Source organism: Rutilus rutilus (genome assembly GCF_951802725.1).
Source record: "Rutilus rutilus genome assembly, chromosome: 21".
In the NCBI taxonomy this organism is placed as follows: domain Eukaryota; kingdom Metazoa; phylum Chordata; class Actinopteri; order Cypriniformes; family Leuciscidae; genus Rutilus; species Rutilus rutilus.
In genome coordinates, this window is record NC_140226.1 from 9,260,884 (window position 1) to 9,283,710 (window position 22,827).

General features: G+C 43.7%; 1 protein-coding gene across 3 annotated transcripts; it reads right to left on the reverse strand.

Annotated features, from left to right (window-relative positions):
- Window positions 1–642: 642 nt before the first annotated feature.
- gckr (glucokinase (hexokinase 4) regulator) lies at window positions 643–22,201 on the reverse strand. Of its 3 annotated transcripts, XM_084393266.1 has the most exons (20): window positions 22,093–22,201; window positions 21,774–21,929; window positions 21,598–21,666; window positions 17,665–17,733; window positions 17,452–17,525; window positions 17,303–17,369; window positions 16,796–16,849; window positions 15,173–15,267; window positions 14,953–15,058; window positions 14,701–14,819; window positions 4,853–4,951; window positions 4,581–4,678; window positions 4,374–4,450; window positions 4,029–4,125; window positions 3,820–3,917; window positions 3,215–3,295; window positions 2,983–3,132; window positions 2,558–2,692; window positions 1,302–1,363; window positions 754–892 (listed from the first exon to the last, which is right to left on the reverse strand). In XM_084393266.1, the coding sequence occupies exons 1-19, from the start codon at window positions 22,105–22,107 to the stop codon at window positions 1,313–1,315; spliced, it is 1,710 nt and encodes a 569-aa protein (XP_084249392.1). In that variant the 5' UTR covers window positions 22,108–22,201; the 3' UTR covers window positions 754–892; window positions 1,302–1,312. The 3 variants fall into 3 exon arrangements, with proteins under 3 accessions (XP_084249390.1, XP_084249392.1, XP_084249391.1); XM_084393264.1 differs by lacking the exon at window positions 1,302–1,363 and having other exon boundaries at window positions 643–892; XM_084393265.1 differs by lacking the exon at window positions 754–892 and having other exon boundaries at window positions 992–1,363.
- Between the last annotated feature and the right edge of the window lie 626 nt (window positions 22,202–22,827).

Genomic DNA, 22,827 nt, shown 5'->3' on the forward strand with positions numbered 1-22,827 from the left:
CACAACATAAAACGTAATAGCTCAATCAACTGAAAGCTTGTCTGAATAGAAGTGTCTTCAGCTGTTTTTTAAAGGTTTTGTGCACGGCTGCACGCGAAGTCAGAGCTGAAGAAGAAGCTGGCTCAAAACCTCACAACACCCTCCCCCTGTCGGTGATTGATTGGAACACTATTTGTTTTGGTTTTGAGTGTTTGGCTAAACCATTTGTTTTTGTGTGCAGATCTCAGAGGCTGCCTACAGAGATGCGGGTTTTTGAGGGCATGCTTATGGGGCGGGCAGCTAGCGGATCGTTAGGAAAGATTAGATGAATGTGATCAAAATATTTTGGGGCCTGAAATCACTGATACCACCTTTAAAGGGAATGTGAGATGATGCTCTGATTGGTTTATTTCACGTTACACCCAAACTATGAGTAATGTAGCTACTTCAGACCAACCCATTTTAGATTTGCATCGGACGCAAGAGTCATTTATCCCGCCGGTATAATAGCAACAGCGCCCGAGATCCGCCCACAAAGTTACTTGCGTTTCATGTTTGATACTTGCGTTTCAGATCGTTAAAATAGGGCCCTGTATCTTAAAAAATGGCCCTTCATTGTGAGAATGCATAATTTCCAAACAATTTTATAGGTAAACCTCACAGAAAAAAATATGGATCATTCTTTTTAAACATTTTTATTAAATTTGCACACTTGCAAAGTATAAATGAAACCATACTTAATTGTAACATTTATGCATCATTTTTTCGTGTGTTCAGTCCACAGTGCTCTTGTTTTTGAGGAGTTGAGGCAGGCGCTCACTGCATCTCGAATCACAGGATGACAGTCCAAATGACGCTGTGCTTCAGCATGAGTGCAGCCACTCTGGATCATCAACAGTGCAGTCGGGACAACCTGGTTGACATATCAGGTTTACAGTTAAATCTGCCTTTATAACACTCTAAAAACTGCTGGGTTGTGTTAACCCAATTTTGGGTCAAATATGGTCTCACCCAACGTTGGGTTAAAAAATGCAATTTAAAAATGGACAAATTGCATTTTGGACAAAATCAAAAATGGACAAAAATGCTATTTAAAAATGGACAAATTGCATTGGTTACATTAAAAATGTAAACCAACGGCTGGGTTTGTCCATTTTTAAATTGAATTTTTAACCCAACGTTGGGTGAGACCATATTTGACCCAAAATTGGGTTAACACAACCCAGCAGTTTTTAGAGTGAAATAACACATTGCTTCATTTAATATGCAAAGCCAACTAAGCCATTCGGAGCAAAAGTGTAAACAATGTGGTTCCATCAAACCTCTGCTCTACTCAACCAGTGGTGTACGTTTGGGGCGGGGCTAGTTGTTTGTCTGGCAACACCTGTTTAAAAAAAATGTTTCACATTTTTTGCAATTCTGCATGGTGACTCTAGAAGCTTTAATCTTTAATCACTCAATGTCACCATGTTGATGTCTTGTTGGTTGTTTTTACCCAGACAGCAACATTCTCGGCTCAGATCCGGCCCACATCTGGTACACCTGGATTCCACACGCCCCAGATGTGGGCCGACACTATGTTGCTGCCTGGGTAAACTGAAAAAAATCATCATTTGAGTGTTGGACACCAGTGACCCATTCCAAATTTACCCTATTTACTTTGTCAGCGCACATTAGTCTAGTGGTGAATAATTAACCCCTGCACACACAGAACAAAATTGTTTGTCGTGATAAAACAAATCTGAAAATTTGCTTCTGCTCTGGAATGGTTTTCCTTCTCTGATGCAGTCAGTTTGACAGCTTGGGTTGAGTATCCTTAAAGGGATAGTTCACCCAAAAATGAAAATTAACCCATGATTTACTCACCCTCAAGTCATCCTAGGTGTTTATGACATTCTTCTTTCAGACGAATACAATCTGAGTCATATTAAAAAATGTCCTTGCTCTTCCAAGCTTTATAATGGCTTTTCTTACACAAACTCATCACTTCACTTCAGAAGGCCTTTATTAACCCCCCGGAGCCGTGTGCAGCACTTTTATGATGGATAGATGCACTTTTATGATGGATAGATGCACTTTTATGATGGATAGATGCACTTTTATGGACTTCAAAACAGAAACAGCATTTCACTGCCATTATAAAGCTTGGAAGAGCCAGGACATTTTTTAATATAACTCCGATTGTTTTCGTCTGAAAGAAGAATGTCATAAACACCTTGGATGACTTGAGGGTGAGTAATTCATGGGCTAATTTTAATTCCTTGAGCGAGGGATGGAGAGGAGGTGCGCTAAAGTAAAACCCTGCCCTCTATTCAATATTCCGTTTCACTTGGAAATACGTCACAACACTGAAGTAAAGTTGGTTGCAACTTTCGTTTCACGTGGACTTTAACGTTAACAAATGTTAACTAATAGCACTTTATTGTAAAATGTTATCTACTATTCTTTGTTTGTGTAAAAAAAAAAAAAAAAAAAAACTTTAACAATAAGTGTTAGGCTATGTAACCTGACAATTTTAAAATCTTTCAAACTTCTGTCTGCCTCCACAGATGTTCAAGATAAATAAACCAGTTCTTACTCGCTCCCGAGTGTTAGCTGCATCTGTGTGTGTGTGGACATCTGCTGCGGTCATGTCTTCAGTCAGATCATCTGTGCTGTAGACGGCTCTCAGCAGAGCACTTTCACACTCGGTTTTGGAGCAGCCTGTGAACCGCTGACAGTGATGGTGTATAATTAAACGACCAAGCACAAAGGGGTCATATTACAGTTCCAGCTCAATTACTTTTCAAAATTGAAAGCTAAAATTCACCATACAAATGATCTGAAGAAAATTATGATTGGTCTTTGCATAACTCTTTGTTACCATGTCAGGGTTTTGGTATGTGGTTACCAAGGTATTTTCCAGGTAATAGTTTTTGCATGATGCATTGTGGTTTGATAAGGCATGACATTCATTATATAGTTTCTTTAAGAGATCAGTACAGAAACATGCATTACTGATACCTGTAAAATGTTGATGGCTCTCCTGTACAACTTGCTGTTAGTTACTCTGAGATCTATCATGTAATTCATGTAGACTTTTCCCTTCAGTACATGAGCTCCTGTGCTGATTGCATTAAGACACAATTTGGTTGAAAGCTCCCAGTGCTGTCTCTGTTAAATAAAAGGAGGATTGAAATCTTTACGTATACAGCTAGGTATTACAATACAAGTATGTCAACTAAATATTACTTACCATTACAACTGAGTTGTCCTTCGCTGAAGAAAAAGGCCATGTGATATTCAGGACTGTTTCAAACATGTGGCAAACTGTTTCCTGAAACAATAAATATAAGTACCTGTCAAACAAGCAAATTAATTGTATTAAGTGGGGGAGGGGGCGGGGGGGGGGGGGCTTGCGGTATTTTGACACTTCGATAATCTCTATTCAGTTTTCACAAAATATTAGTTGGTTTCATCCTTTTGCAACTTGTTAACTTCTTACCTAACAAACCTGTCTGAAATTGATTTCTAAAAATATATGAGAAATAAAACAATTTTTTTTTTGTGAAAAACTAAAATCTGAATGCCTTTTGTACTGAAATCCTTCTAAAGGTTGGAATATATACACAAAGTAGGATCAGTAGGACAATATATATATAATTATTATTATTATTATTATTACTTAGTTTACTTAGTTTATTACTTATTTGTACTCAAAAATAAAATGCTAAGTCGATGCAAATATTACCTGATTACATAAACAACCTTATGCATTTGTAAGAAATGTAGTGGAAGGGAACTGTGTTAGGAAGTGAGTTTTTGTTCCAGGCAAAATTCCAGCTCACTCATTTTACTCACAGGAATGGTGAATTTCTCAAGGTCATGAGCAATTGCATGCAAATTAGATGTCCTTTGCCTCAGTTGATTGGCCAGCACAGTCACCTCATTTAGGTCATCTGGAGAGAGACATTAAAATATATTTAAAACATACTCAAGGAACTGCTCATTTTCCAATTTAACCATATTGTCAAATGCATTTAAATCGTAACTGATTCATGTTTGCTCACCATTCACTGTAAACAGAAATAAGATCATGTCATTTTGACTCAGGCTATGTAAGATGGTGTCCACAAAATCCTTGTGACCAATTATGAATTCTGGTCCCTAAAATAGTTAATATATTAATAGCTGTTAATAAATGTTATTATAATATTCATATACATGTATTGCCAATGGTGTTCGATTACTGCAATTGTTTCACATTTAAAGGGATACAGTACTTTTGCAATATGCATGCAAAAATGCATACAGGTTTAAAACGACATGAGAATGAGTAAATTATGCAGTAAAAAAAAATATTTTTTGCACAATCTATCCCTTCTTTGTTGTTAAATCAATTGCTTTGAGCTCACCAAATAAGATAGATCTCCTTCTTTGTTTTTCATTTCGCTGAAACCGTTGTTGATGAAACCTCTGATGTCACCAAAATCTGAAAAAATGAAATTCTTGGTTAAAACATTTTCCAATATGAGTATGCTTGCGCTGTTATTAATTCACCCATTTGTCAAATTAACAAATTGAAATAACATATCATAATAAAATGACACTGTAAACAGCACCTGCTCCATATGTTGGGATACATTCACTGGCATCAGTCATTCCTATTATGCCAAGAGTTTTCCATCCAAGATAGTACACATGTGCTTTCATTTGAAGGCTGTTGAAACATTTACAGAAATAAATCATACGTGAGCCTTTCATTATGATGAAACCTTCATTATTGAGATCAATTCTCCACTTTTTACTACATGCACCTGTAGTTCAGCCTATTCATGTGCATGGGAAAACTCCAAGGCTTATGTGTTAGAAAGCAGTGAAATGTTGGTTCTACCTCTCTCCTGCTTTGTGAATAAGGGCTGCAAGTTCATCACTGCGTGAGTAAGTAGTGTCATAAACCATCTCACTCGCTGAGATCCAGGCAGACATATATCTGGATGACACATTAAATTTTAGTACATTACTCATGAGGGATATGTATACACACACACACACACACACACACACACACACACACACACACACACACACGCACACATTCATATATGCAATATAATACTGATATATGCTTAATATGTGCAATATATACACACAAAAACTATTTCACCTACTCAGTTCAGTTACTGCCTTACTGCCATTTTTTAAGTATAATCAAATTGACTGTACAAGTTATATCAACTTAAATTACATTATACTGACAAAGCCCTTAAAGTGCCCTTATTATGCTATTTTAAAGAGGTCATATAATGGTACATGCACTTTTACAAGTTGATTGTACTGAAATGTGTGTTGGCAGTGCCTGTACACAACCATCATATAATAATAAAAATCCATCCAGTGGTTTTTTTTAAATCTCCTTATATGTTTTCCCCCGTCTCAAATTGACGTCACACGGTCGGACGCCCCTCCCACGATTGTTGGTTGACAGCAGCGTTTCAACACAGACCCGCCCTCGCTCGTGAGCGAGCTGTCATCATAGTCCGCCATTGTTGATACGCTGGTGCAGAATGGCGTCTAAGCGATTGTGGTGTTCTGTTCTTGGGTGTAATAACGAACACAGCAGTTATTTTGATGTTCCTAAATCCGAACCGCTGAAGTGGCTGAGTTTTGTTTTTGAAGGGAATATTCCCCGCGATCAACGTCAATGCTTTCATGTTTGCTCGAATCATTTCTCACCAGACTGCTTTATAAACGAGGGTCAGTATAAAGCTAAAGAAAAAAGGTTTTCATGACCATTAGCTGTAACATCAATCTGTCAATGAACTAACGTATACATCAGTAAACACATAACGTTAGCGTTCGTATCTCACTACTCTACCCTGCCAGTACATACAAAGATAGATCAAAGTGACATTACGTTAACCAACCATTCAGAAACGAGCCTTAATTGTCGAACTTCTTTGGGGCCGTCATCTTGTTCCGGGTCGACTCAAGTTCAAATTGATACGGTTGCACAGATGTGTCCTCCACAAGGCAACACTCCACATGTGTTGTCAAAACGCCCCACAGAAACAGAGGGGCGGGGTGAGCAAAGCTCATTATCATTTAAAGACACATGCACTTAAATGGCGTGCTGAAAACAGAACTGTTTTTGACCAGGTAAAATGAGTGTTTTCTTACAATACTAATGAGAATTTTTAATTAAAGTATATTACAAACTTTTAATTTAGACACTAAAGAATCATATTAACTTGTACAAAAATGGCATTATATGACCCCTTTAAAGGTTCCTAATTTTGTTTTCCTAGGTTTACATGCATCAAAGGTCAAAACACACTTTCATTTTCTTATAATACACATTGCACATCACCACATTTTTCAATGATTCTCAAACGACTCGTCGGATGAATCAGTCTCTCTAAACCCCTCCTTTCCACGAGCCTGCTCTACTATGATTGGTCAGACGGCCCAGTCTGTTACGATTGGTCTACCGCTTACAGAGCTTGTCTGAAGGTAAACATAAATTACCATAAATTAAGCGTAGCATCAGTTCTGGCAGGTCACGTTAGTCAAGCTCGCATCAGCTGACTCTCAGCTGATCCACGTCTACCTATACGACACCTATCACCATATATATATATACAAGCTCCTTCAGTATTATCAGCAGCTATCACGTTTCTCAGGAGCTAATTACCCTCCTCCATCCCCAGCTCCTCCTCTCGTCAGTCAGGATTTGGCATTCTGATTCCCCTTTGAATCACAATAAATTCTCGAAATATGTTGTACTTTAAAATCTTGAATTAATGATATCTGCATACATTCATGTTGGTTCTGTTCTAATAACCCTAAGGGCGGGTATTGCTGCTCTCCCTGCTCTTATCCATGCTAGACTGCACGGATGCACAGGGAGTTCTTGCCCAGAACAGAACCATACCGCCAATCCTAACTGTATGCTAATTGTCAATCGTATTTGACGATAGTCGTCCTGACAGAACTGAACTTCAGCTCAGGAGGCTTCCTCAGTCCTCAGGGATTGTACACACTGTAAAGACAGTAACGATGATGTTGATTTTACCATATCAATCCGAGCACGAGTCCGATGATGAAACATTGGAAGAACTAGTTATTCATCCCGAACCTCCATCGCAAGGACGATTTGAGCAGGACCTTTCTCAGTGATACGCTGCTCAGTTTGAGGTACATTATGGTGAATGTATCGTTACTGTTTTGTGATAGAAGTGATATTGTGACAGAAATGTATTAATTTGTTAGAGGAGAACGCATCAAAAAGAATTCAATGTAATGTGGGTGTCACCCGGTGGCTATTTTTGGTAAAGCGGCAAAAAAGAAAAAATCATAGGAACTTCAATTTTTGTGATATCAACTTTAAATTTGGAACACAACTTAGCCGTATGTCTTTGATTTTATAGCATTTTTAGAGTAAATATTATTTTAGAGTATATTTCGTTTAAAATTAAAAATGTTTAGTGCAGTACATTTGCTTTACAGTAAACCTAAACTTCGATAACTTTTTTACACTTTTTTTAACTTGAGCAATAATCTTCTTTAAAAAAACAACAACCTTATGTCTGTATTCCAAAGCATTCATGGATTGCAACCGTTTAAGTTTGGATAGTGCAATTTCATGTCTATGCTCAAAAATGGGTGACAGTAAAAGCGAGAGAAAAACTAGTCGAATCTTGTATAACTTATAAAAAAAAGTTCACACTATTAAAGTTAAATTATTTTGATGATATAAAGTAAAGCAAAAACACATGGTGTCTTGACTTATTGATCTATAAAGTATCTCACAAAAGTGAGTACACCCCTCACATTTCAGCAAACATTTTAGTATATCTTCTCAAGGGACAATACTAGAAATGAAACTTGGATATATTTTAGAGTAGTCAATGTGCTGCTTGTATAGCAGTATATATTTACTGTTCTCTGAAATAACTCAACATACAGCCATTATTGTCAAAATAGCTGGCAACAAAAGTGAGTACACCCTAAGTGAACATGTCAAAACAAGTGTCAATATTTTGTGTGAGCATCATTGTTATCTAGCACTGCCTTAATCCTCCTAGGCATGGAGTTCACCAGAGCTGCACAGGTTGTTGCTGGGATCCTCTTCTACTCCTCCATAATGACATCACGGAGCTGATGACTGTTAGACACATGGTGCTTCTCCACTTTCCGCATGAGGATCACCACAGGTGCTCAATAGGGTTCAGGTCTGGAGACATACTTGGCCACTCCATCTCCTTCACCTTCAGCTTCCTCAGCAAAAAGTTGTCATCTTGGCGGTGTGTTTGGGGTCGTTCTCATGCCGTTCGGCCCAGTTTCTGAAGGGAGCGCATCATGTTCTGCTTCAGAATGTCATAGTAGATGTTGGAATCGATGTTTCCATTAATGAAGCGCAGCTCCCCAGTACCAGCAGTACTCATGCAGCCCCAGACCATGATGCTACCACCACCATGCTCGACTGTAGGCAAGACACCGTTTTCTTGGTACTCCTCACCAGGGCATCGCCACACATGCTGGACACCATCTGAGCCAAACAAGTTTATATAGTCTCATCAGACCACTGGACATGGTTCCAGTAATTCATGCTCTTGGGCAGGTTGCTTTCAGCAAACTGTTTGTGGGCTTTCTTGTGAGGTATGGTCTGAGCACTGACAAGCCAACCTTCCACTTCTGCAACCTCTAAAGCAATGCTGGCAGCACTCATGCGTCTGTTTTTTTAACCCAGCTTCTGCACCTGACGCACAGCACGAGGACGCGACTTCTTTGATCGACCCTTTGCGAGGCCTGTTCCAAGTGGAACTCGTCTTGGAAAACCTCTGTGTGACCCTGGCCACTGTAACTCAGTTTCAGGGTGTTACCAATCTTCTTATAGCCTATGCCATCTTTGTGGAGAGCAACTATTCTAATTCTCAAATCTTTAGAGAAAGCACAAATTGTAACTACTCTAATACAAGATACACAAATTTGTATGGTCCTGTCAAGCAGACAAAACGCCTCGGTTACGACTGTAACCTCGGTTCCCTGAAGAGGGAACGAGCGTTGCGTCGAGAATGACGCTATGGGGAACGCTTTGCGTGATGACGTCTTGAAGCACATGTAAAATCAGTCCAATGGTGTAGCGGGACGTCAGAGGCGGGTGACGTCACGTACCAGGAAGCTATAAAAGCCGGCCCGAAACAGAAAACGAAAGCTTCGTAAAAGTCTGAAGTCGAGCTGACAGGCATGAAGGAGATATGGCAAGGCGACGCAACGCTCGTTCCCTCTTCAGGGAACCGAGGTTACAGTCGTAACCGAGGCGTTCCCTTTCAAGGGAACTCCCGTTGCGTCGAGAATGACGCTATGGGGAACGTCTATACCAACGCCTCCATAGCTACGAATGTCTGTCCTGTGTGTAATCTAATAGAGCAGCACTAGGATGACAAAACATGAGACCCTGGAGCAGAGTCTAGATCCAAAGAGTAAAACCTGACGAAAGTGTGCGGTGAGGACCAGCCTGCCGCATCACAGACATCCTGTAGAGAAACTCCTGAAATAAGGGCCTTAGAGGCCGCCATACTCCTTGTAGAGTGCGACCGGACAGCCAAAGGAGAAGGCTGCCCAGCCGCCTCATAAGCAAGTGAGATAGCCTCGACCACCCACTTGCTCATTCTTTGCTTAGACACCGGCCCTCCCTTGTTAGGGGAGCCAAAGCAAACAAATAACTGATCACTTCTGCGCCACAGGGCAGCTCTGTGGACGTAGGCGTCTAACGCCCGAACTGGGCAAAGCAAATTATTAGCCTCCTGGTCCGCATTCTGGAAGGGAGGAGGACAGAAGGCCTGCAGAATAATAGGTCTGGCCACATTAGTGGGGACCTTGGGGACATAACCCGGTCTGGGATGGAGAAAAGCTTTCACCATACCCGGAGCAAACTCTAAGCAGGACGGAGCAACCGACAATGCTTGAATATCCCCAATTCTCTTAAGAGAAGAAATGGCAAGAAGGAAAATAGCTTTCAAAGTCAGAAACTTTTCCGAAACCTCCTCAATGGGCTCAAAGGGGGCCAGGGACAGGCCTTGTAGAGCAATGGACAAGTCCCATGGCGGCACCCTAGAGCGGACTGCAGGCCTCAGCCTCCAAGTGCCACGAAGGAAACGAGATACCAGAGGGTCCTTCCCCACAGACATTCCACCCAAAGGAATGTGGTAAGCACCTATGGCCGCCACATAGACCTTTAAAGTGGACGGGGTCAGACCTGCAGTGAACCGGTCCTGCAGGAACTCCAGCACTGTACCAATTGGGCAGTGGACTGGGTCCAACCGACGGTCACTACACCAAGAAGTGAATACTCTCCACTTCAGGGCATAAAGTTTCCTCGTGGAGGGAGCTCTGGACTGTAGAATGGTCTCAACAACCTCAGTTGAGAGACCTGACTCTATGAGCTGGGCCCCCTCAGAGGCCAAGCCCACAGGTTCCACAGTTCTGGGCGGGGGTGAAATATTGAGCCCCCTGCCTGGGACAGAAGGTCTCTCCTGACGGGTAACTCCAGAGGATGCCCGTCGAGGAGGGAGACCAGATCGGGAAACCATACTCTGCCCGGCCAACGCGGGGCTATTAGAAGCAGGCAAACCCGGTCCCTGCGAACTCTCTCCAGAACTCCCGGGAGCAGAGCAACTGGGGGAAAGGCGTACAGACGTAGCCTCGGCCACGTCTGTACCATAGCATCCAGTCCCAGAGGAGCTGGATGCGTGAGGGAGAACCAGAGTGGACAGTGAGACGTCTCTCGAGACGCAAACAGATCCACTTGTGCTTGGCCAAACTCCCTCCATATCAGCTCCACCACCTCGGGGTGGAGCCTCCATTCCCCGGGCCTCGGCCCCTGCCTCGACAGAGTGTCTGCTCCTATATTCTGTACCCCGGGGATGTAAGCTGCCCTGAGTGACAGTAACTTCCCCTGGGACCACAAGAGGATATGGCGTGCCAAGTTGGATAACGGGCGCGAGCGCAAACCCCCTTGATGGTTGATATAGGCGACTACCGACGTGTTGTCCGTATGTACTAGCACATGGTGTCCCCTGAGATCTGTGATAAAGCTCCTCAGAGCCCGGAAGACAGCTAACATCTCTAGGCGATTGATATGCCAGGAACGATGATGGTCTTCCCACAGACCTTGAGCTGAGCGACCCTCCAGGATCGCTCCCCAACCCGTGAGGGAAGCATCCGTCGTTAGCAGTTTGCGACGACAAGGAGCTCCCAACACTGGGCCCTGGGACAGGAACCAAGGTTTCTTCCACATAACCAGGGCACGTAAGCATCGCCGCGTGACCCTGATTGTGCGAAATGGGTTGCCCCTCGGGGAAAACCCCCTGGTCCTGAGCCACCACTGCAGGGGCCTCATGTGTAGCAGTCCAAAAGGTATCACGTTGGAAGCTGCTGCCATGAGACCCAACAGTCTCTGGAACTGTTTGACAGTGAGTAGCTGGCCTAGCTTTACACTTTTCACAGCTGCAAGGATGGACTCTATACGTGGCGGTGACAGGCGCGCCTGCATCGACACTGAGTCCCAAACCACGCCTAGGAAAGTGGTTCTCTGGAGTGGAGAAAGCACACTCTTTTTGGCGTTCAGCCGTAACCCCAGCTCTTTCATGTGGGCGAGAACAACATCTCGATGTTGAACCGCCAACTGATGCGACTGAGCTAAAATCAACCAATCGTCGATGTAGTTCATGATGCGAATCCCCTGAAGGCGCAGAGGCGCCAGAGCTGCATCCATACATTTCGTGAAAGTGCGGGGTGATAAAGCTAGGCCGAATGGAAGAACACGATATTGGTATGCTTTGCCCCCGAAAGCAAACCTCAGGAACTTCCAATGACACGGACGGATGGAAATATGGAAATATGCGTCCTTGAGATCTATCGTGACAAACCAGTCCTCGGACCTGATCTGTGGCACGATCTGTCTCAATGTCAACATTTTGAACTTGAGCTGCATGACTGACTCGTTCAGAACTCGAAGATCCAAAATGGGACGCAATCCCCCGTCCTTTTTTGGAACTATGAAGTACCGGCTGTAAAACCCGGTTTCCCTGTCGGAGGGAGGTACATATTCTATGGCCCCTTTCTCTAACAGAGTGTTTACTTCCTGTTCCATAACCAGAACCTGCTCGGGGCCCACCACTGTGGGTAGGACCCCCATAAACCGAGGTGGGCGTTTCTTGAATTGTATCTGATACCCTTTTTCTACGGTCTGCAGGACCCAACGAGAAACATTTGACAGTAGCTTCCACGCTGTCAAAGATTCTACTAGAGGTACCAGCCTCTCGAGACTGGTTTCTGGATTTTGTTGTTGTTGAGCAGTCAATTCGACGCCCTGTAACGGCGCACCGGCAGGGAGCGACCGAACAGACTGCTCTAACACCCTCCTCGGAGGGGGCGGGCATCCCGAGGCCACTACGTTTCCGGGTGGTCCTTGAGATATGTGCTCGCCGGAGACCGCTGCGCCCTGTAACACCGATGGCGGCAGGGTTGGCAGAACGGTCCCCTGAGGGTACCGAAGAGAGACGGGCACCGTAAAAAGAGGTGTTAACCGCTCTGCTTCGGGGGGGACTACCCTCATTAATCCTGAGCCCTCGGACGTCAGGATTTTTTCCCAGCAGCCTTCTTGGCGGTAATAACGGTCCGCAGATCCGTTCTACCCCTCGAAGACTGCTGGGTTTGAGCGCGCCCTCCGTGTCCCCGAGATTTTTGTGGGGGAGCACGGGAGGACACGCTCTGCTTCTGAGTGGCACGATGCTCAGCACCCTTTTTAGAGGAGTGAGGCTGCTCCCGCTCAGCAGCCTCATAGAAAGAACGGCGGGGAAGAAGCTTTTGAAGAGCAGATGCTTGTTTAGCGGCTTCTTGTGATTTTGCAACCGCAATATTTACTGCATCCCCAAATAACCCGGCAGTGGAAACCGGAGCGTCTAACAGAACATGCTTTTCTTTGTCCTTAATATCGCTCAGGTTGAGCCACAGATGCCTCTCAGTAGCCACCAGGGCTGCCATAGACCGCCCGATAGATTTAGCGGTCTCCTTGGTGGCTCTGAGAGAAACATCCGTGGCTCTGCGCAGTTCAGCCACAGTGTCGGGACCGATTCCCCCGCCCTCCTCTAAATCCCCCAATAATTCTGCCTGATAGGCTTGTAAAATAGACATCGTATGCAGACACGCTGCAGCTTGACCAGCGGCTGCATACGACTTATTAATCAGGGAAGATGTCAACTTTACTGGCTTTGAGGGAAGTGTAGGAGCCTTCAGGGAAGATGCCGTTGCTGGAGAGAGATAGCCCGCGAGCGTCTCTTCCACCTTCGGCATCTCCCCATAACCATGCTCTTTATATTGTGAAATAGTGGAATATAGAGAGGTGTGTGGTGTGTAAACTCTGTAAGAGACTGGTCTCCCCCACGATCTCGACACCTCGGTGTGGAGATCGGGGAAAAACGGCAGGCTCCTACGCTGGGGCTGAGCACGAGATGGCAGGAAGCGTTCGTCGAGTTTGCTTTTTGAACGAACGTCCTGCCTATCCTCTGGCCACTCAATAGACAATCTGTCAACTGCTCTCGTGATCACATCGAGCAGTTCCTCAAAAGCATGAGACTGAGGTGGCGAATCCTCAGACTCAGCATCAATACTTACAACATCCAACTCCTCAGAGCTGGATAGTTGCAGTATTGGTGCCTCTATCGGGGGGGAAGAAACCGCAGCGCGTGCTTCCACACCCTGATGAGAGGCACTGGATCTGTCAGTAAGAGGCTGAGATAAGGCAGAGCCCGTCTCAACATCCACTGACAGATCCATTTGCGAACCCCAGGTCTGAGATCGCCGCCGAGCCTCAGCCGCGGCGGGACCCGAGCCCTGGGGAACGTGGTCGGGATTGAACCGAGCCAACCGGGATCGGAGCGTCCGCAATGGAAGCGCACAGCAATGCACACAGTCACCACCCTCGAGTGCTGACTGGGCATGCTCCTCTCCCAAACAAACAACACAAAGAGTGTGTGTGTCACCTCCCGTTAAATAACGCGGGCAGGGATGGACACACACTCGATACTGCTGCTTGCTCGCCATATCTGAATAAATATATATATATATAGACAGACAACACCAAATAACAAGGACAGATTCAACACAGAGCGCGACTGAAGACTCAGAAAGCTTTCGTTTTCTGTTTCGGGCCGGCTTTTATAGCTTCCTGGTACGTGACGTCACCCGCCTCTGACGTCCCGCTACACCATTGGACTGATTTTACATGTGCTTCAAGACGTCATCACGCAAAGCGTTCCCCATAGCGTCATTCTCGACGCAACGGGAGTTCCCTTGAAAGGGAACCATGAACATGATGAATAGGACATGTGACTTTGCATGGTGAAACGACACACAGCTATTATCACTTAGGGTGTACTCACTTTTGTTGCCAGGTATTTTGACAATAATGGGTGTATGTTGAGTTATTTTCAGAGGACAGTTGATATATACTGCTATACAAGCAACACATTGACTACTCTAAAATATATCCAAGTTTTATTTCTATAGTATTGTCCCTTGAGAAGATATACTTAAATGTTTGCTGAAATGTGAGGGGTGTACTCACTTTTGTGAGATACTGTGCATATACAAAACAAAATAATACTGTTCATATTTTAATATTTTAAATATATATGTGTACATGAAATTAAAACATAACTGAAATTGAAAACATACTCAGGTGTCATCATCTTGTCTCTAAATGCAGCTTCATGTCCGGCCAGAAGAATAGTTTCCAGAATGATTTTTGTTGCACTGCCTCCTTTCATCCTGGACGATCCACTGATGGCCTCAGCCTGAAGAGAAACCAGAGGTTCTTCAACTACGACAACAGCATCATTACTGCGTATGACTGGCGGAAGGAGTAAGAACATTGATATTTATTGTTTATGTTCATTTAAATATTTATGTCAATGCAATTTCTCAAACCCCCAATACAGGATTCAGCACGTATGCTTTTTTATGTCTCTGCTCTGCAGCCATCCTCTCTGCAACATCTTTAAAGTGAAACGAACAGTCCTGCATTAGCTCACTCCTGTAAGGATGGCATGAGTGTTAGCAATCTGTTGTTGTTATTGATAAAAAATAAATTGAATTATAAGTTCGTAATAAACAGAAAGGCATTTGTTTTTGTCTTGATTAGCCTTACCTCGCCATATGTACGGGATTGAATCCCAGAAGCACTGGGGTGAAGATGTCTAAGTGGTTCAGACAAAAATCCAGTTGCCCAGCAACAAATGGTGCCTTTGAAATAGAAGAGCATCATGAAGCACACTCACAGGTGGCTTTGATATGAGCATGCATTATATGTAGGGTTGGGTATTGTGTGAAATTTAGCGATTCCGATTCTGCTTATCAATTCCAATTCTTATCGATTCCTAGTTTTGATTCCAATAAGTAACAAAAAAAAAAATCATTCACATTTCACACACACACACACACACACACACACACACACACACACACACACACACACAAAAGTCTTTTTGCAAAACATTTAGTTGCAGCTGAATTCCATGAACAAAAACAGGCTAAAGAACTTTTCCACAAGGAACTTTTGCCTATGGTTTTAAACAAAAATACCACAGAAAAAATAATTAACTAATATAAATTTCAAGCATTATTAAAGGATAGGTAAACAATCAGTAATTAAATAAGAACAAATAAAAGCAGCAATAGCACAAACAAATGAAATAGTGTTTTTTGGATTTTTAGGTATAGGTCTAGGCCTATTCGGGTACAGAAACTGTAATAGAATATAAAATGACACTGCACTTTATAAATAAAATGTACATTACAAATATAGTTACAAAAGCTGTTCAGTCAAGAAGAGAGAATTTTCCTTGCGTCTTTACGAAGGTCGCAACCCTTGGTAAAGCATCAACTACCTTGATGCTCGACCTTTCAAAGGCGAACCGTAGGTCTATCGCCGCAATCTTGATTTTCAACACATGCACTGCACTATCCCTGGGTGGGCGCCTGAAGAATTTAATTGTGAACAGGCCACCTTGGGAGATGGGGGCATTTAGAAAGTGCACTTTCACTGAATCCCACATCTCCGCAAGGTTGAGCCAAGAGTGGCGCTCCTGGACCAGTAACGTGGACATCGCCCAACCGAGAGCCTGCGCCATCACCTTCGTAGCCCGGAGGGTTTAGGCCCTGTTCCAACTGGCACCCTAAGTAGCTTACTTGCGGTCTTCCAATGAGTCCGCACTTTCGTAACGTAACGCCACTTTAACAATTAAACAGATTTTTTTTTTCTTTGTACAGTGTAGGAAAGCACGGCTGCCAACTCTGCGTCAGCCTCAGACTGCGCTACCACACCCCAAAGGCGGCAGCACAGAGGAGTCATCCACGTCAGAAGGCATAAGCCCGCCCTCCGATGCTGCAAGTGACACTTCATCTTCCTCTCGAGCCCCAAATGAGAAATGAAGCTTGCCTGAGGGCGAGCAGCCAAACTCATCCAAAAACTCGCCCGGGGGGGACTGATCGCGCTGAGGAATGAGAGGCTTGCGGCCCGCATACTGGCCTTTTACCCAGAGGACAGGAGTCAGCTGAGGACACTCTCAGCCTCTTTGAAGAAGTATGAGAGTCGTGACCAAAATGGTTTAGAACTATATCTTTATTGTTATCATTAGTTATCGCTAATAGTTGGTGTGAACTATTGGATTTTTAGTGGGGAGATTGCATTTTAAGATGGGGAGACTGATTATTTGAATTGATTGTCTTTTGCTGCTAAATGGAATGTGATTTGAGAAAACAGACTTCATACCGATATGCCACAGGATATTCCAATGAACAGCACATGCTTCTTTCCTGCACAAACCTGTTTAGAGAATTTAGAAAAGTTAAGTATGTTTAATTGTGTCATAAATATTGTTTCTGTTAAGGCAACCATCACATCATTATTCATATATAAATACAAATGATTTAATATCTAAAAGTAACGTACCTCACTTACTTTTCTAATCAATTAGGGTTGATTTTAACAGATGGTGATGAATGGGTGAAAAAATAAAGACTTATATTGAAGGATGGATTGAGGTGAGCAATTTTGACTTGAGTCTATAAGCAACACACGAGCAGCAAACGCACAACATTGTTAATAACCACTTAGAACACTTTAGTAATCACTCTGGCATTGCGATTGAGTTGCCGCTCACATGCTCTTCTGAAAATGTGAAAGAATAGCCTATTGTCTCAACACAGGGAAACTGATTTATTACTATGGTAAAGCTGCATTGCATTGTTTGTGTTCCCTCTCTGCTCTTGCGTTCACCTTCTCCAGCGTGCGAGCTCCGAGCCCCGGGTCGTCCTCTGGAGCCTCCTGTGATGTCAGCAGGGCCCTTTAAAAACAGAGGGCTGAAATACTGCAGTGTCACACTGGAGTCTCATCTTATGCATCAAACAGACAGACTGTTTATTCACCTGTCACCTCCAGCTATGATGTACGAACAGATCTGTTTCTGTCTTTGGGCGTTCAACATCTCATTAAAGGACGTCTGAGGTGATAGAAAATAGAAATTGATTATGACGAATATAAAGTATAAAGTAATTTAACACAGTGAGGAAAATGTCATTCAATGTCAATGTTTTTTTGTTTTTCTTTTTAAATCAATAAATCTTTCTTAAACTCTATACCACCAAAAGAAATGCAATACGGCCTGATGTTCCACAACCACTTAACACAATCAAACTCTCCTCTGGGTCCTGCAAAGACAAATCAGTTTTAACATTTTTAAAGAAAGGAACTTAAATTAATTAAAAGAAAAAGAAAATGACTCAAATTAAAAACGAAATGTGAAATATGTAGTGCCTAACAAAAGTATTCGTACCCATTCATTTTTCACATTTTGTTGTGTTGCTTCCTTATGTTAAACTGCTTTCAAATTACTTTTTTAACTTCAGTCTACACTCCATATACTAAAAAAGTAAAATAAAAAAAAGAAAGATTTGTGACAACTTTACAAAAAATAAAAAATGCAACAAGTATTGCATAAGTATTAAAACCCTTAACTCAGCACTTAGTTGAAGCACATTTACAGCCTCAAGTCTTTCAGGGTATGATGCGACAAGCTTTGCACATCGGGATTTTCTGCCATTCTTCTATAGATCCTCTCAAGCTCTGTCAGGTTGGATGAGGACAGACATTTTCAGGTTTCTCCAGAGATGTTGGTTTGGGTTTAGGCCCAGACTCTGGCTGGGTAACTCAAGGACATTAACAGAGTTGTCCATAAGCCTAGCATTGTCTTAGCTGTGTGCTTAGGGTCATTGTCCTTTTGGAAGGTGAACCTTCTGCCCAGTCCGAGGTTCTGAATGCTCTGGACCAGGTTTTCATTTAGGATATCTCTATAGTTTGCTGTGTTGAGAGCTTTCCTTCTACCCTGACAAATCCCCAGTCCTGTTACGGTTGTGTGTGGGTAGAAGGAGGCGATGACGACAGAGCACTTCAATTCAATAGTTTAATTCAAAAGGAATCCAAATACACAGGGAAAACGGGCAGAACTCAAACTGAACACCAACGTTACATTAACGTGACAAAAACGAGAACCGACACTGAAGACTGAAACACACAGGGCTTAAATACACAGGAGAACAGATCAGGGAAACAAGACACAGCTGACGAGACTAACGAGGAATCAATTACACAGACCGGGGAAAACAGGACTAGACCAAAATACACAGAAGACAGGGGGAAACGGAACACCGAAACTGAAACAAAAACAGAACTCAGGAACACAGAACTGTAACATTACTCCCCCCTCCCGGTAGGCGCGTCCTCGCACCTAATAAACATCCAAAGGGGTGGGAGGGTGGGCGCCCTGGAGGCTGACGGGGGAGACAAGGCAAGGGAACCAGGCAGGAAGCCTCCAGGGCGGAGCAGACTGTGGGCGTGGACCCGGCGGAGCAGGCTGAGGGCGTGGCCATGGCGGAGCAGGCTGTGGGCGTGGCCACGGCGGAGCAGGCTGTGGGCGTGGACACGGTGGAGCAGGCTGTGGGCGTGGCCATGGCGGAGCAGGCTGAGGGCGTGGCCACGGCGGAGCAGGCTGTGGGCGTGGACACGGTGGAGCAGGCTGTGGGCGTGGCCATGGCGGAGAAACCCCTTCGGGTGGCCATGGCGGGGAAGCCCATTCGGGCGGCCATGGCGGTGCATATTTTTCGGGTGGCCATGGCGGAGACGGACCCTTGGACGTCCAGGGCGGAACAGGCTGGTTCAGGGGTGTATGGCCCCCCCCCCAAAATTTTCTTGGGGAGGCTCCCCAGTATGGAGTCCTGAGCCAGCGATGAAGAGGGCTCAGAGCTGGGCAGGACCAGCGGCGAAGAGGGCTCTGAGCTGGGCAGCGATGAGGGCTTTGTGCTGGGCAGATCCAGCGGTGAGGGCTTTGTGCTGGGCGGGACCAGCGGTGAAGATGGCTCTGTGCTGGACGGGACCAGCGGTGAAGAAGGCTCTGTGCTGGACGGGACCAGCGGTGAAGAAGGCTCTGTGCTGGACGGGACCAGCGGTGAAGAAGGCTCTGTGCTGGACGGGACCAGCGGTGAAGGCTCTGTGCTGGACGGGACCAGCGGTGAAGAAGGCTCTGTGCTGGACGGGACCAGCGGTGAAGAAGGCTCTGTGCTGGACGGGACCAGCGGTGAAGAAGGCTCTGTGCTGGACGGGACCAGTGGTGAAGAAGTCTCTGTGCTGGACGGGACCAGCGGTGAAGAAGGCTCTGTGTCGTCGTTCACAGACCCTAGCGGGCAGGCAACTGGCTCTGGCGGGCAGGCGACTGGCTCTGGCTCTGGCGGGCAGGCGACAGGCTCTGGCTCTGGCGGGCAGGCGACTGGCTCTGGCTCTGGCGGGCAGGCGACGGGCTCTGGCTCTGGCGGGCAGGCGACGGGCTCTGGCTCTGGCGGGCAGGCGACTAAAGAACATCCGTTATGCCACAGCACCCAATCCACAAATTCAACGAAGTTCCCCGGAGGCCCATCACCGGGCAGGCGTGCTTTGGTCTCAGCGTTGAGACCTGCCCGGTAGAACACACAGAGGCTGATGTCATCATAATGAACATAAGGTCTTAAGTACAAATACCTCTGTGTGTGGGCCTCGAGGGACTGATCTTCCTGGGAGAGCAGGATGATCTGTACCGCTGGATCCATGATCGACGGTCTTTTCTTTGGTCGGTTCTTCTGTTACGGTTGTGTGTGGGTAGAAGGAGGCGATGACGACAGAGCACTTCAATTCAATAGTTTAATTCAAAAGGAATCCAAATACACAGGGAAAACGGGCAGAACTCAAACTGAACACCAACGTTACATTAACGTGACAAAAACGAGAACCGACACTGAAGACTGAAACACACAGGGCTTAAATACACAGGAGAACAGATCAGGGAAACAAGACACAGCTGACGAGACTAACGAGGAATCAATTACACAGACCGGGGAAAACAGGACTAGACCAAAATACACAGAAGACAGGGGGAAACGGAACACCGAAACTGAAACAAAAACAGAACTCAGGAACACAGAACTGTAACAAGTCCCTGCTGCTGAAAAACACACATGATGCTGCTACCACCACTTTACTGTCGGGATGGTGTTGTGCAGGCGATGAGCAGTGTCTGGTTTCCTCCATACATGATGCTTGGAACTGAGCTTCAGCAGACCTTTAGGTGCTTATTTGCAAATTTCCAGTGGGTTTTCATGTGTCTTCACTGAGGAGAGGCTTGAGTCTGGCCGCTCTGCCATAAAGAGTGTTGCAGTGATATCCTTCTCTAAGTTTGTCCTTCTGTAAGTTTCTCCCGTCTGCATGTATGATCATGGAGCTCAACCAGAGTGACCATCATCTTCTTGGTCACCACTCTAACCAAAGCCCTTCTCCATCAATTGCTCAGTTTGCAATGGATCGATTTGCTCAGCTCTAGGAAGAGCCCTGGTTGTTCCAAACTTCTTCCATTGAGGATTATGGAGGATACATGCTTCTGTGAACCTTCAATGCAGCAGATTTGTTTGTTTTTTGTAGTCTTTCCCAGATCTGTGTCTTGACATAATCCTGTCTCTGAGCTCTTTAGTCAGTTCTTTTGATGTCTTGGCTTGGTTTTTGCTGATATGCATTTTCAGCTGTTAGACCTTTTATTGAGAGATGTGTGCCTTTCCATATCATACCCATTCAATTGAATTTGCCACAGATTACCGGTAACTCCACTTGAAGTGTAGTAACATCTCAAAAGATGATCCAGTGAAATTGGAGCTAAATTTCAAGTGTCCCCGAAAAGGGTATGAATACTTATGCAATAGAATTATTTCAAAAGTTTCTTTTTAATAAATTTGCTAAGTTTTCACAAATCTGTTTTTAGCTTTGATATCACGGTGTATGGAGTGTAAGATGTAGAAAATGTAAAGCAGGTTTTAGGATATATTGCGAAAAATAATTAAGGGGTGCAAATACTTTTGCAAGGCACTGTATATTAGTGCTTGCTAACGATTAATCGCATCCAAAATAAAAGTTTATGTTTACATAATATGTATGTGTACTGTGTATAATTATTTTGTACATATAAATACAAACACACACACACAAAAAAAAATACTGACCCTCAGAATCATTTCAACCCTCTTTGCAACATCCACCATCGTTTGGATAACAGGTGAACTATACAGTCTCTAAATAACAAAATGCACAGGTCAGCATTGTATGGGAAACTCTTGTTAGGAGCGTAACGACTTAAGAAAACGCAATTAGTATCCTGTTTACACCCAATAGGCCAAACCTGATAAAATGGGTCATGATTTATTTCTTTCTCAAAAATCTCAGCGTCGCATCGTTTCAGTATTTGCACCATCTGTTTGCTGTGCGCTCTGTCAATATCTCTGCTGATGGGGTTGCTTTTCTCTGTCACAGGTAGAGAGAGCTCGTAACACGACTGCTGTGTTAGACAGAAAACCGAGCACTTAAGATTACCAGCATCACTCAAGAGCTCCTTTAATTACATTTAGGCTTACAGGGGAAGAAGATTTGTTGGTCTATTACCAGCTAAAGGACATTTGAAATGAAAGTACAGGCAGTAACAGTGTTCAGTTTTCACTCACCTTCAAGTGATCCATGTTTATCAGACAGTATGAGGAATTCAGCGTTTCAGCGCAAACAATGCACAGTGTAAAAGCATGAAATTCAATGCATTGAAAGGAAAAGCACTGACAGAGAACATAGTGAACATAACAAAGTTCACCAAATGAACTTTGACTCATCAGCTGTAAAAAAAAAAAAAAAAAAGCTGTGTCAACTGTGTTTGATTGCATATAATGATCAGTAGACAAGGCAGTTTTCAATTCTATTCTATTCTATTCTATTCTATTCTATTCTATTCTATTATGGTATATTCAATACTGTATATTCTGGTTATTTCATGTTTATTTTAATTGCACATATCCATCTTTTTTCTAATTATTTTATTCATTTTAGGATTTTTATTCACATTTTTGGTTGTGTATTCTTAATCATAGTAGACTATTCCATTATTTACAAATTTGATCAATTTTGTCTTAGAATCATGCTTTATATTAAGCATATGTGGTAACACTTTACAATAAGGTTCATTAGTTAACATTAGTTAATATATTTACTAACACAAACTAACAATGAGCAATACATTTGTTACAGTATTTATTAATCTTTGTTAATGTTTAGTTAATAAAAATACAGCTGTTCATTGTTTGTTCATGTTAGTTCACAGCGCATCAACTAATGTTAACAAATACAACCTTTGATTTTAATAATGTATTAGTGAATGTTGAAATTAATATTAACTAAGATTAATAAATGCT

Excerpts from the sequence above, each read along its gene's own strand:
- gckr (XM_084393264.1), bottom strand. Across the intron at positions 15,059-15,172 it reads AATCCCGTACATATGGCGAG|GAGTGAGCTAATGCAGGACT; the intron begins GTAAGGCTAATC and ends CCATCCTTACAG. Across the intron at positions 2,693-2,982 it reads GAGCCATCAACATTTTACAG|CGGTTCACAGGCTGCTCCAA; the intron begins GTATCAGTAATG and ends CATCACTGTCAG.